Raw genomic sequence first — 14,618 nt, 5'->3', positions numbered from 1 at the left:
AGGGAATGGAACAGGACAAGAGGGAACGGCCTCGAGATGTACTAGGGGAGGCTCAGGGTGGGAAATCTGGGGAAATCCCTCCTGGAAAAGGGAAAAGGCCTTGGAAGGGGCTCAGGGACATTTGGAGAGGCCACTCCTGGAGGTGTCCAAGGAATTTCTGGACACTGGCCTGGGTGACCAGGTAGGGGTTGGGAACAGCTTGGACTCGATGCTCTTGGAGCTCTTTTCCAACCTCGGGGATCCTGGAGTTCCATGAGCAAGAAGGACAAACCTCGTTTGCTGTCCATGACATTCCCTGACTCCATCTTCTTTCTCCCAGCTCCTCCTCCATCCCTGAGAACCATGAACTGCATCAGCTCCCGGTGCCTGCCCGGCTGCGAGGTGGCCTGTCCCGAGCCCTGTGCCTACAGCAGAGGCCTCGGCCCCTGCGTGGCCTCCTGTGGGGACTCCACGGCCCTGGTCTACGCCCCACCCGTGTGGATCACCTTCCCCGGCCCCATCCTGAGCTCCTGCCCCCAGGAAAGCATCGTGGCATCGTCCATGCCCCAGCCCTCCGGTGGTTCCTCCTACGGCTCAGGGATGGGAGGCTACTCTGGTGGCCTGTCCAGAATTGGGGGCTCCTATGGATCTGGGGGCTCCTATGGATCTGGGGGTTCCTATGGATCTGGGGGTTCCTATGGATCTGGGGGCTCCTATAGCTCTGGGGGCTCCTACGGATCTGGGGGCTCCTATGGATGTGGGAGCTCTTCAGGGAAGTTGGGCTCCTCTGGATGTGGGGGCTCCTCCTCGGGGGGCTGCTACCTCAAGAAGTTCTACAGCAGCAGCAGCCGTGGATCCCGCCTGGGAAACTGAGGCTGAGACGGAACCCCACGATCCAGACCTGCAGCTGGGACCGGCTTTTGGAGATGGCAAAAAAACATCAACAGGAGCCACCCTGGCTTAGGACCTCTGGGAACTGGGCCCACACCTCTTCCCTGCATTTCCCTTTTGTCTTTAATTAACAACAGCCTCTGTTAATCACCCTTCAGCGTCAGCTCCTTCTTTCCATTGTGCCCAGAGAAGAAAAACAGAACAGCTTGAAAGGCCTGGCATGGAGCTTGTCAGTGCAGCCCTGACAGGAGAAGAACAATGGGTGGAAGGTGGATTCTTCTTGGGCAGTGGGCTGAAGGAAGGAGTGTCTCTTTGGTGTCATTTGTAGTGTATCCTATTAAAATCCTCTTGCATCATCATCATTTTGTTGGGATTTCCTTTCTCTGCAGGGACGTTTCAGTCCCATCCTCTACCTCTCTAAGTTTCCTCAAGCTGGCTCTGTGAGCAGCAATTATGGGGTTTCATGGTAATTGGGAGGTAATTGTTTAATTAATTTGGGTTGTGAAATGGAGGGTTGGATGAGCAGCCAAAATTTACGCACAAAAGGGTTCAGTTGTTCTCTGGGGGGGCACGGGGGTCTCTGGAGGTGATGACTTTGATGAACATGTGAGGGGTGGGATGTGGTCAGCTGACAGCTGAAAAGCTAAAAGGTTTTTATTTTACACCCTGGTTTAGCTCAGCTCCTCCCTCCTGTTCATTCCTGGAATCATAAAATCCAGTCCTTGAGGCTGGAAAACATCTCCAAAGTCATTGAGTCCCATCTTTGGTCAATGTCCACCACCCACCCAACCAGTGCCATTGATAATGGCAGTTTCCAGTTCTTCCTTGGACATCTCCAGGGTTGGCCACTCCAAACCTCCCTGGCCACCCTTTTCCAGGAGGAATTTTCCCAAATTTCCCACCCTGAGCCTCGCCTGGCACAGCTCAAGGCTGTTCCTTCTTGTTCTGTTCGTGTTCCCTGGGAGCAGAGCCCGGCCCTGCCCATTCTGCCACCATATTTAGAACCAATTTTTAGGAATCATCATAATTCCCTGCAGAATTCTGAGGTTCAGGAAAGCTGAAAACATTTTCAGGAGTATCAAAGAACCAAGGCAAAAATGTGAGGATGGGGATGGGAACCAAAGGAAATCCACCAAGGAACCTCTCCTTGATTTCTGAGCTGGCAGTGCCAAATGCTTCGAGACGTGGAGAAATTTCTCCCGACTGTGGCATCATCAAAGAGCTGCTTTTATATGACAACAAAATGTCACCAGGCTGTGCAAGAGAGGATTTCCCAAGGGTGGAGTGACACAAGAGCTCGGATCCTGCCTGGTGCTGTTGTTTTCTGTCGGGATGGGAACACACTGAGAACCCTGGTTGAGCCCCAGGTCTAAAGATGTGCCAAAGTGACCTAAAACTCGTCTTTATTCCCTTGGAAAATGTATGAGGGAGAGCAGGAACCCCAAAAAAAAGTTTAAAAGATGTTTTTAATACTTTTTATTGCACTACAGAATGCTTAATATTAAATCAAGAAAGATGAATTGAAATATAGGAAATATCAAGAAAAAGAAACTGTCCGTATGGGAGATTCCTGCTTGGAAAATCAAATTTTTCTCTTTCTGTTTAAGCTGAAAATGTGTTTAAAAAATTGAATTGACAGCTCCGGAGGTAAACAAGAAATTAGATGACACACAACTCAAGTTGCTTAAATTCTTCTTGCACCTAAAGAGGTTTAGGAATTTTAATCTGCGATTAATTTAATGATGACACCGAATAAATTCATCACCTCCGAGCAAAACCTTAATGGGGCTGAAGGAACAGGCTCAATTGGAAAACAATTAGATAATTTGTTTGCAATCGTGGTGAAGCTCTGGAGAGAGAAGGAAAGATCCCACAGAATTCCAGTTCAGCAAATCCCAAAATGCGTCACAGGGTGAAACCAGGGCTCCAAATTCCTCTTAAAGTGGCCTGAAAGTTTCTCCAGGATTTGGAGGAGGATTTCAGCTGGCTCTGGGCAAAGTGATTTCCAACCAAATGATTTGTAGGAGAAAAGGTGGAAAAGAAAATGTGAGGCAGAAATAGGGATATAAAAGGGTTTTAATGGGAAATATTGATGGTGGAATATTTGTTGTCCCCACCCTCAAACCCTGTGAGGTGCTGAATGGAATAATTGGGCCTGGTTCTCGTCCTGGAGCCTGCAAACCTCCCAAATTCCTGAATTAGGCAAAAAGATGAGTTGGAAAAAGGAAAAAGAAACCAACAATGGGAATTTGAATGCAACAGAACTTTATTGACAGGGAAGGATTGGGGACAGAGTCACACACAGGGAATACAAAGGACGATTCCCAAGGCTTTGGGAAGCGATGCAGATCCACAAAGGCTGGAGAAGGCAATTCCTGGGACGCTCCTGGCTTGCAGCTTGCCCAGGAGCTGAGCCCAGCCCATGGCTGCTGTCGGGGGAGCCGGGGCTGCTTCAGAATTAATAGAAGCCGCAGTTTCCTCCTCCAAACCTCCTGTAGCTGGAGCTGCCCCCTCCGTAGGATCCCCCTCCGCAGGAGCCGCCCCCAAAGGAGCTGCCCCCGCCGCAGGAGCCCCCAAAGCCACCGCCCGAGGAGCCCCCAAAGGATCTCCTGCCCCCAAAGGATCTGCTCCCCCCATAGGAGCCCCCAGAGCCAAAGGATCTGCTCCCTCCGTAGGAGCCACCCATGGAACCGCCACCATAGGATCCACCCATGGAACCACCTCCATAGGATCCCCCAATTCCTCCCATGGAACCACCTCCATAGGATCCACCCATGGAACCACCACCGTAGGAGCCACCCATGGAACCACCTCCAATGGATCCCCCAATTCCCCCCATGGAACCACCACCGTAGGAGCCCCCGATGGCGCCCCCGGACCCAGAAGATCCCATGGCCCCTGACGGGAAGGACGTGCCCACGAAGCTCTCCTGGGGGCAGGAGCTGAGGATGGGCCCTGGGAAGGTGATGACCACGGGTGGAGGGTAGACCACAGCCCGGGAGTCCCCGCAGGAGGTGACACAGGGCTGGTTCCAGGCGTCGGCATAGGGCTGGGGACAGGACACTTCACACGGGGACGAGCAGCCGCTGCTCACCATCGCTCCTGACGACATTCTTGGGATGGACGGCGACCTGCAGCAGCACAGCAATCAGAACTGCAGTGCCCAAAATTCCAGAGGGAAAAGAAATCCTGCTCTGGTGCTTTCCATGAGCAGGAAAAGGAAAGTTTGAGAAGAGTCAGGTTTGTCCCTTTTCTATGTTTCTCTGCACTGAGCTCTGCTGATTCCCAAAGGGTTTTCTGATGCCCTGGAAGTCCTGGGAATTCTGGAGAGCAAAGCCAAGCTCAGGGGCCTTTGGAAGCAGCTCATCCTCAGGAGTTGGTTGGACCATAAGATAAAGTTGTGGAGGTCACCAACAACCTTGAATTGATTCCAGGGCTGGGAAATTCCAGTCCTGCCATTGATCCTGTGCCTACAAATGCAGGCATGGGTGGGACTTTGGATTTTAAAGCCTGGAAAGGGCAGATGGGATTGTTGGACACCAGAGGTTCTGCAGGAGAGCAAGACCTCCATGTCCTGGAGACAACTTTTGGGATGGGGAGGAACCTGAAGCAGGGGATAAATCCTAACTACAATGCCCAAAATTCCAGTGGAAAAATAAATCCTGCTCTGGTCCCTTCCCTCAGCAGGAAGAAAGAGAATTAGAAAGAGGAAGAAAACATCTTTTGGGAAGGAGAGAAAAGACAGAAAATATCTTCCCCTATTCACGCAGAGGACAAAGAAGATCCAACTCACCGGGTCTGGAGAAGTGGAGACGAGGAGCAGCTGTGGATGGATGGCACAGCAGAATTCCAAGGGCTCTTTTATACTTTTCCTGACCCTCAGTGGGATGGGAACCACGCTTTGTGCAAGAGCTTCCCACGTGTTACCAAACCGTGTTTTGCTGGGCTGGATGGTTTCATTAATTGTCCTAATTGTTCTCCTAAGTGACGTGATAAATTCATTATTAATCCCAAGTCACGTTCCAAGCACTGCACCCCTTGGGTTTGATCCCATTTGCTCCACATTCCGACCCCCAGGAAGTCACCTCGGAGCTGGTGCTGTCCCCTGGGCCTCACTGGAATTGAAGCGGGAATGGGTTTAGATCCACTTGAGGGATTTATTGATGAATAAATAAGTTTTGTGCACAATATTTCGCTTTCCACCCCAAAATCTGGATTTTGGGGACTTGATGGAAGTGCTACCTTATCCCAGAGCTGTTGGAATGGGAGAACCAGCAGCAGAACCCAGGATTTTCTGTGTAAATCGATATTTCCCAATTGGAGGAACCCAGAAAGTTTCACCTTAATTGAGGAGTCAAGGAGGAATTGCTGACTGGCAGAGCTGTCAAACCCGGGGATGTCACCGGGGCCTGACAGGGCTTGTTCGGGTTCTGTTGCAAGATCTTAACCCCGATATTGGCTCCTCATGCTCTGTTTTCCAATCGGGTCTGGAAACACCAGAAATGTGGGGATAGGAGTTATGTAAACACTAAAATAAACTTTATCGTGATAGAAATGGGAAATATAGGATGATCATGGAATTTTGGGATTGTTGAGGTTGGAAAGGAGCTCCAGGGTCATGGAGTCCAGCCTGGGAGTGATTCCTCACCTGGTCACCCAGAACAATGGTCAGGTGTTCCTTGGACACCTCCAGAGAGTCCTTTCCACCCTTTCCACGAAAACCAGGATGAAATTCCAGCTCCAAACTGGAGTCGGTTCCCTCCCACAGCTCCATCTGAGAATCAAATCTAAAATCTCAAATCTGAGATCTAAAATCTCAAATCTCAGATCTTAGATCTTGAATCTCAAATATCACATCTCAAATCTCAACTCACAAATCTCAAATATCAGAGCTCAAATCTTGAATCTTAAATATCGAATCTCAAGTCTTAGATCTCAAATCTCAAACCTTGGATTTCAAATCTCAAATCTCTCCAGCTGACTTTGATTTAGATGCAAAATCCCCCCAGTTTAGGCTTTGATGGCACCAATGTTTATGTGAGATGTTTGCCTTGGACAACCACCCCAAAATATCCATGATGTCTAAAACCCTCCTGGATGTTTCTGGTGATTGATAAAGGGAATTTTGCTTGGAGATCTCTCCTCCTATTTATGCATTTCTGCCTTTCACCTGACGAGTGAAAGGCAGAAATGCATAAATAGGAAACCCAGGAATTCTGTTGGAATTTTCAGGGAATTCAGGAATTCCCTGAAAAAATAATCCTGGCCAGTCCTGAGGCGCTTTTATTGTGTTTTTGGTGGAATCAGCTTCATGCACTCAAAAATATTTAGGTTTTTTCATCCAATAATGCCTCCTGGACACGTGTCTCCCTGGAATATTGCAGCTGTCCCAAAAGGGGACAAAATTAGGATAATTAGGATGACAAAAGGAGAATTGCAATAATTAAATGCTCTCACACAGGGCTTCCTTGGATGATAATGAGCATCGAAGGAATTAATTTAAGTCCTTTTTAATGAGTTCCTTGGGTTAAATAGATATAAAAAATGACCCTTCCCAACCGAGGATTTACAAACACAAAATTTGTGAGTTTTCCCAGTTCTGGATTTCCAGGGAATTTTCTGCAGAATAGAAAATATTTCCCCTGACAAAGCCAAATCAATTTCTGCCCTTACTGGGGGAATTCCTGATCCTTCACCCTTCCAAGCCAATTCCCAAGTCAAACCAGGTCAGGAAATGGCAGCTGTAATAAAATAATCTAAAAATTATTTAAGGATTAAAGCAAGACGAAGGGTGTGTGCATGTATTGGCTGATGAGGAGTTGATTTACGAATCATTAACACGTATCAAAGCAATTATTACAATTATAAGGAGCTTATACAGCAAAAAATTGTCGCTGGTGATGTCCCAAAATTGTGTTGCATGGCCTGGGAGCCGTGGGGAAGGGTATAAAACCCGGGATTTTCCTGCAGCTTCTCCAGCACCTTCTCCTCAGTCCAGTTTTCTCCGTGAGCCCGGTGAGTTCTCTGCCTTTGGTTCCATTTCCATTACCTGGGATGCGGCTGTGGGTGCTGAATTGGGAAATGATTCCATGTCAGAGCTCTGAAATGATTGGGAATATGGATTTGGGACTATTTTCCAAGCCAAATTGTTCCATTTTATCCATTCTGTCTCTTGGGAAGGGAAGGTTTTGTGGCTGGGACACAGATCTCCAAATGTGAGGTTGTGCTGTTCCCAACCACAAAGGGAAAGTATCAATTAAACCCTGATTATTTGATGGGGAGGTTACAACTTAACTACTCTGAGCTTGGCTTTTATTCTGGATGGAGGGAAATGAGAAGAGATCTCATTTTTATAGGGCAACAATTCCTTCCATCAGGAAATTACAGATTTTATCATCCTGGTGATTGTGCAAAGGCCCAGATCTCCTTGATCATTTTAATTTTACTCCGGTGTTGCACTTCTCTCTCTATCACAAAAAATGCTGTCAGGAATCTTCCCAACCTCTCCTTCCTCCATTTTTCCCGCTCATGGAAAGCACCAGAGCAGGATTTCTTTTTCCCTGGAGTTTTGGGCACTGCAGTTCTGATTGCTGTGCTGCCGCAGGTCACTGTCCATCCCAAGAATGTCGTCAGGAGCGATGGTGAGCAGTGGCTGCTCATCCCCGTGCGAGGTGTCCTGTCCCCAGCCCTATGCTGACGCCTGGAACCAGCCCTGTGTCACCTCCTGCGGGGACTCCCGGGCTGTGGTCTACCCTCCACCCGTGGTCATCACCTTCCCAGGGCCCATCCTTAGCTCCTTTCCTCAGGAGAGCATCGTGGGCACGTCCTTCCCGTCGGGGGCCATGGGATCTTCTGGGTCCGGGGGCTCCATTGGGGGATCCTACGGAGGGGGCAGCGGCTCCATGGGGGGAATTGGGGGATCCCTTGGAGGCGGTTCCATGGGTGGCTCCTACGGCGGTGGTTCCATGGGTGGCTCCTACGGCGGTGGTTCCATGGGTGGATCCTATGGAGGTGGTTCCATGGGGGGAATTGGTGGATCCATTGGAGGTGGTTCCATGGGGGGAATTGGGGGATCCTATGGAGGTGGTTCCATGGGTGGATCATGTGGTGGCGGTTCCATGGGTGGCTCCTACGGAGGGAGCAGATCCTTTGGCTCTGGGGGCTCCTATGGGGGGAGCAGATCCTTCGGGGGCAGGAGATCCTTTGGGGGCTCCTTGGGCGGTGGCTTTGGGGGCTCCTGCGGCGGGGGCAGCTCCTTTGGAGGCGGCTCCTGCGGAGGGGGATCCTACGGAGGGGGCAGCTCCAGCTCCAGGAGGTTTGGAGGAGGAAACTGCGGCTTCTATTAATTCTGAAGCAGCCCCGGCTCCCCCGGCAGCAGCCACGGGCTGGGCTCAGCTCCTGGGCAAGCTGCAAGCCAGGGACATCCCAGGAATTGCCTTCTCCAGCCTTTGTGGATCTGCATCGCTTCCCAAAGCCTTGGGAATCATCCTTTGTATTCCCTGTGTGTGACTCTGTCCCCAACCCTTCCCTGTCATTAAAGTTCTGTTGCATTCAAATTCCCATTGTTGTTTTTTTTTCTCCTTTGTAGCTCCTTTTTCCAATTCATCTTTTCTGCTTAATTCAGGAATTTGGGAGGGTTAGAGCCCCCCCACAGCTCTCTCCAAATTCTTCCCCATCTCAAACTTCTCGAATAATAATATTTATTTAAATTTCCTGCTCTCAACACCTTTTGTAACTTCACCACTTTGAAGCCTGAAATCCTTTTCCAACTGGGATTCCACAACCACTTCCTCACCCCTGATTTTATCCACATAAATAAATAAAAACGTGCAGGAGAAGAAATTAACTCCTGACTGAGGAAGTCGGGCTGGTCCAAAAGCTCCCTCTGGAGCTGCTCTGGGGAAAGGAATTTGTGCCAGGAAAGGGCAGAGCAGCTCTTCCCTTCCAAGGAGTTTTTGGGCAATTCCTGGGGCTGGAACCTGGCATGGAATGAGGACCTGGAGCTGGGAATGACCCCGAGAGAGGCAAAAACAGGATAAAAGCTGCAGGAGGCTGCTGCTGGTAAGGAGAGAGGAAGAGCAGGAGGAATCCTCCTGGCAGGGCTGGCACTGCTGAAAGGAGCTGGAAAGGAATTCCAGTGTCTCCAAACATTTCCAAAGCTGCCAGAGGTTGCTGGGTTGGGCTGCTCCAGGGAAAGCAGCCCCTGACAGCTCCTACTGATCCTGATCCTGATCCATTAATTCCCCATCCCTGGAAATGTCCAAGGCCAGGCTGGATGGGAATTGGAGCAACCTGGGATGGTGGGAGATGTCCCTGCCCATGGCAGGGTGTGAGATGAGGGAATTTTTAAGGTCTGTTCCCACCTGAACCATCCCATTTCTGTGATTCCTTTCAAATCCTCTCTCCGGGGCCCATCCCACCTTCCCAGCTCTGGAATTCTGTGTCACACTCAGCTGAGGAGCCCTGGATCACGTTGGCACCAAAATCCCAGCACCTGCCACCCCAAACCTGTTGTTTTTGAGAACCCCCAACATTTCCTGGGCTCATTTCCCTCCTTCCTGTTTGTTTGGCTTTTTTTTTTTTTTGGTTTATTTTTGTCACGACCTCCATGCTCTGTTCCCTCCTGGAAGCAGAGCGATCCCAGAGGCTCCCCTGGGCAAAAGCATGGATGGGCAATGCTGTGAGGAAATGCTTGGGGATGGTTTTGCAAACACCCACTCATGTTTTACCCATGCAAAGCGGCCGTGGCTCTCTGAAGTTAATGACAGGCTGCGGGTATTAAAGCAGGGCTGAATCATGGCGTCCCTTCCAAACAAATGTGTCAGGGCCACCCACGTGATTCCCCTGACTCAGCCTCGGGAATTCGGATCCCTCTGCTTCTTCGGGATTAAAAGCCTGCCCCTGTGTTTGCTACCCTAATGATGCCATTTCAATCCACTTGGCCAAACACTCACCTTCCCAAATCAGGCCATATTTGGGGATTTGAATGGGACTGGGCTTCTCTCACCTCGGGGGCTGAGCTTCCAGCATGCCATGAATTTCTGCTTCGCCTCAGCACCAGCTGGGGCTGGAACTCTTTTTGTCCTCTGGATCCAAAATTGTCCTGAGTGACCTTAAATAAATCGTGGGGTTTTTTTCCTGGTTTTCCCTGTGTTAAACAGGGAATTGTTGTCTTTGGTGGCCTCTCCCCTCACCTCCAGTTTCCCACACTCCTCTACACTCTGACATTTTTCTGGTGACCAAAACCACCAGGAAAGGAACTGGGGATGGAGTGATTTATCCCATACCAGCATCCCTCTGACCATCCCACTTTTCCCAAAAGGGACTTTCCCACTTCCAATTTCTTCCTGGGCACGGGTTTTGTGGCAGAGGTGGAGTTTTGTGCTAAACCAGGGCTCCACCGGGCACATCAACTCCCAGTGCTGTTTTATATCCCAGAATCCCAGGCTTGTTGGGGTTGGAAGTGACTTTGGAGATGTCCCAGAGCAGGTGACACAGGGACACATCCACGTGAGTTTGGGATGACTCCAGACAGGGACAATCCCAATTCTGCCCTCCCTGGGCAGCAGCTCCATGGAAGGAAGTTCTCCCTCACGCTGAGGTGGAACTCCTGGAGGTTTGGAACTTGGGATGAGTCGGATCCTGAACTTGGACACCAAATGAGGAGCCAGAGCCCCACGGGCTCAGCCGGGAGTGGCTCTGGGAGCCGACTCGGCCACTCCAGTCTGGCCATTCCCATAAACACGTCCCAACAAGTTTGGAAGCAGCCAGGAACACTCACAGCTAATGTTGGGTTAGGCTGTGCTGCATTCTTGGAGGCCAGGAAAACAAATCCTTGGATTAAGGAGCTGCAAGGACGAGCCTTGCAAAGCTCAGGAGCTGCTGCAAAGCCAAGCTCAGCCCTGGTTTTCACCTTGGCAGAGCTGCAGGAATAAATTTGAGCCTCAAAACTCTGAAATGAGAAGAATCCGGGACCAAACAACGGCGGTCACGTGCTGGTGAGAAAAGGGTAATCAACACAAACAGTGAGCAAAGCAAAACAATTACTGTAATTACCCCTCAAATTTGGTTTGGGGAGTAATGGGACCTAATGCCCAAATATGACGTTATTTTCTTGCATCAGCCTGGTGGTCCAGCCGGGGATATAAAAACCATTCCTGACTCAGGGAGCTTCCAGCGGGTCCTGTTGGCTTCTCCTCGGTGAACTGAGTAAGTTGGATTCTGATATAACTTCTTCCTAAAATAATAAAATGAGCCTATTTAAAAAAAAAATGTTTACGTTCAACTCAGCGCTGAATTTTGGATTCATGTTCTGCTGTTCTGGAAAGCAATTCCATTTATTTTCATGGAATAATCAAAATAGTTTTGATTATTCATCCAGAAGCGCAGCGGGATCAAAGTTTAAAAATGTATTTGCAATCTAGATAATATTAAAACCATTTAATTCCATTGCTTTATGGAAATTTAATGGATACAACCTTTAGATAACCTTAAAATACCTCATCCAGCAGCTTTCACTGGCAGGGCGGTTCTGCCCTTGTGGCTTCCAATTTTTATCTGATTTTGGGCAGAGGTGGTGTGGAAATTTAAACACAAGTTTTAGAAATATTGAGATGGGCAGAGCTGCAGTCGCCTGTGGATGAGGACACAACATCCCTGTGGATGTGGCACTACAAAATTCCTGGTTTTCCTATGCCAGAACTACCCAAAAAATGTCACCTTGGGAAGTTGCTTTGGGTAGTTTTGTTCTGTTTATGCAAAGCTTTAGTTTTATGCAAAGTGAGAATATTTGAATCTGCTTTGGATGTGTTGTGCTTTGTGTTTAGGTCTGGTTTTAAGTTATTCCTTTCCTCTGGTTTGGTCTCTGATCAGGGTCAGGTCAAGGACAGGGAATTCAGCGTTGTAGCAGATTTGAAGGGTGGGAAGCTCAGGAGAGCTTGGATTAGGGTTTAAATTTGGCACCTGGATTAGCACCTGGATTAGGGTTTAAATTTGGCTGAATTTTGCACATTCAGGCATCGTGTTTAGAATGAGGAAAGTAAACAAAAATGGCTTGAGTCAAACTCAACCCCACCCAGGCTTCTCCAATACGCAGCTTAAAAAAGAAATAATCACCTGGGCTGAGACCAAAATATTCAATTTAATCTGCAACAACAAATTAAGCGGCTCCTTCACTCTGTGCTTTGAGGTGGAATTTAGATATGGTTGAAATGACAACTTGAAATGGACTTTTGCGCTGTTTTCCAAATCCCCGCCCTTAGATTTATTTCAAAACCAGAAAGAAGAATTCAGCCCTGGTCTGGGAACAGTTTTAATCCCTCTGAAATTTAAATTTGGGCCAGCTGCTTTCAGGTTTTTGTTGTGCTTCAGGTTTTCCTCATGATCTTGCAAAAGCTTTTTATTGAATTTTCTGAGTGAGTTTTGTGATCAATATCTGTGACAAAGGCACCTTTTATGAACTGACAGCACTAAATCCATAATTATTGGTATCCTTATAGATCAATTCCATCACAGGGATGGTATTCCATGGATTTTTATCTTCTCAGCCCAGACTTTGTCCAAATTGGGTCCAGTAAAACCTCCCGTGTTGTCCATACCTACCGTGGTTTATGTTTTGCCCTCATTTTACTGAGCTCCACCTCTGGAACACAAATTGCACAGGAGAAAACAGATATTAATTAAACAACAGCCCCAAAGTGGTCATTTGGTGTCCTCAAGGAGATGTTTTGGTGTCCCCAAAGAGGTGTTTTGTTGTCGTCCAAAAGGTGGCTTGGTGTTCCTGAAAGAGGTGGTTTGGGGTTCCAAAGAGGTGTTCTGGTGTCCCCAGAGAGGTGCTTTGGTGTCCCCGAAACAGCTGGTTTTGTGTCCCCAAAAGAGCTGGTTTGGTGTCCACAAAAGAAGTGGATTGGTGTCCCCAGAGAGGTGTTTTGGTGTCCCCAAAAAAGGTGGTTTGGTGTCCCCAGGGAGATGTTTTGATGCCCCCAGGGAGGTGTTTGAGATCTCAGGGCTCTGGAAGGTCACCAAGAAAAGCCAAGCCAAGCAGAGCAGGGTGATTATCAACCCACCCACCACCTCGTGCCTTTCCAGGGGTTGACCCCATCCCTCCAGCTCCTTGGGACTGACATTTGTCCCCTCCTTTCAGGTCCAGCCCAGCCGCAAGATGTCCTGTGAGAAAACCGTGTGCGCCGAGCCCTGCCCCGACCCGCGGGCCGCCGCCTGCAATGAGCCCTGCGTGGTGGCCTGTCCCGACTCGCGGGTCATCATCTTCCCGCCACCCGTGGTCGTCACCTTCCCGGGGCCCATCCTCACCACGTACCCGCAGGAGACCGTGGTGGGCTCCACTGAGTCGGCCGAGCTGGCCGGGGCTCTGGAGGCGGGCGTGCCCATTGGGACGGGCCAGAAGGGCCTGGAGTGCCTGGAGTCCTGCTGCCTGCCGCAGTTCGTGGCCAAGTGTGACCCCCCGTGTGTCACCCCATGTGCCCCGCCCTGTGCCACCCCGTGCGCTGTTCCATGCGCCACCAAATGTGCCCCGCCCTGTCCTCCTCCTTGTCCCCCGCCTTGTCCCCCACCTTGTCCCCAGCCTTGTGCCCAGCCCTGTGCCCCGCCCTGTGCCCCACCCTGTGCCCCACCTTGTCCCCCACCCTGTCCTCCACCCTGTCCTCCGCCCTGTCCCGCACCTTGTGCCACCAAGTGTGCCACCAAGTGCGCCCAGCCGTGCCCGGCGCCATGCCCGGCACCCTGTTCCACCAAGTGCGTGACCAAGTGTGTCCCCACCTGCACCACGCCCTGCGCCACGCCCTGCGCCACGCCCTGTGCCACCAAGTGCGTCCCGGAGCGCTCCTACACCTTCTCCACCCGCTGGAAGCACCCGTGCCAGAGGGGCCTCTGCAAGAAGATCTGAGCGGTTTTGGAGGGAAAGAACCACGGAAAGGAACGAGGGAAGAAGCGAAGGAATACGGAATGTGTGACCCGAAGGCTGCCGGAGAGGGAAGCGCCGCTGGAAACCAGGACCACGCGTTTTAAGTCTAGGATAGAGCTTTAGTTTAGTTCAGGCTTTTCTTTCTTCTTGGGGCTTTGCCTCTTCTGTCTGTGCTTTGGACTTTTCTCTGCCCAGTTTGACACCGAGCGTGGATCGGAACGGAGGGATTTGGGGAATGGTGGGGATTGGAAGGTCTCAGCAAGTGTCAGGGGAGGGGGTGTCAGGCTGGAAGGGATCAGGCTAAAGCGGGTGATCACAATTTTGGGTGATTTGGGGTGATTTGGGGTGATTTTGGGTCTTTTTTCGGAGTCGGCTCCTCCTTGTCTGCATTATTCTCTCTTCAAATGTTCGACTCCACTTTGCATTCCCATTAAAATGCTGCTGCATCAAATTCGTTCTGAATTCCCTTTTTCCTCTGCTCCTTGGGCTCTCTTGGGGACACTCAGCCTTGGGACAGGCGACCTCCAGGCTCTTCCTGGACTGCTCCAAACTTGACTAAAGGTAAAATTCAGGCTTAAATTTCTGGGATAAGATATTTTATCCCTAAAATAAACCCTGGCTCTGCATTTTCTGGGATAAAATATTTTATTCCTAAAAAATCCCGGCTCTGCATTTTCCAAGATAAAACCTTCAGATTGAAGCAAAACGGGAATTCTTAGTGTCCTGTTCATACCCAGCTCTGTTTGGGGATTTTCTTCCCTCTAAACAAAGGGAACTGAGCCAAACCCAAGCTTTTTTTTTCCCCCACATTTCTGCATCCAAACTTTCC

General features: G+C 49.8%; 3 protein-coding genes across 3 annotated transcripts; 2 read left to right on the top strand and 1 right to left on the bottom strand.

Annotated features, from left to right (window-relative positions):
• The first annotated feature begins 342 nt into the window (after positions 1-342).
• On the top strand, positions 343-852 carry LOC131095095 (scale keratin-like). The gene has a single exon (XM_058042667.1). It carries the CDS (start codon positions 343-345, stop codon positions 850-852), a length of 510 nt encoding a protein of 169 aa, XP_057898650.1.
• Positions 853-3,328: 2,476 nt separating this feature from the next.
• On the bottom strand, positions 3,329-3,967 carry LOC131095094 (keratin, type I cytoskeletal 9-like). The gene has a single exon (XM_058042666.1). The coding sequence runs from the start codon at positions 3,965-3,967 to the stop codon at positions 3,329-3,331; it is 639 nt and encodes a 212-aa protein (XP_057898649.1).
• A 3,541-nt stretch (positions 3,968-7,508) lies between these two features.
• On the top strand, positions 7,509-8,216 carry LOC131095093 (keratin, type I cytoskeletal 9-like). The gene has a single exon (XM_058042665.1). It carries the CDS (start codon positions 7,509-7,511, stop codon positions 8,214-8,216), a length of 708 nt encoding a protein of 235 aa, XP_057898648.1.
• Positions 8,217-14,618: the final 6,402 nt, after the last annotated feature.

Source organism: Melospiza georgiana, chromosome 33, assembly GCF_028018845.1.
Source record: "Melospiza georgiana isolate bMelGeo1 chromosome 33, bMelGeo1.pri, whole genome shotgun sequence".
NCBI classification, from domain to species: domain Eukaryota; kingdom Metazoa; phylum Chordata; class Aves; order Passeriformes; family Passerellidae; genus Melospiza; species Melospiza georgiana.
This window is presented reverse-complemented; position numbering and strand designations above follow the sequence as displayed.

Excerpts from the sequence above, each read along its gene's own strand:
- LOC131095093 (XM_058042665.1), top strand. The coding sequence starts at position 7,509 with ATGGTGAGCAGTGGCTGCTCATCCCCGTGCGAGGTGTCCTGTCCCCAG.
- LOC131095095 (XM_058042667.1), top strand. The coding sequence starts at position 343 with ATGAACTGCATCAGCTCCCGGTGCCTGCCCGGCTGCGAGGTGGCCTGT.
- LOC131095094 (XM_058042666.1), bottom strand. The coding sequence starts at position 3,967 with ATGGTGAGCAGCGGCTGCTCGTCCCCGTGTGAAGTGTCCTGTCCCCAG.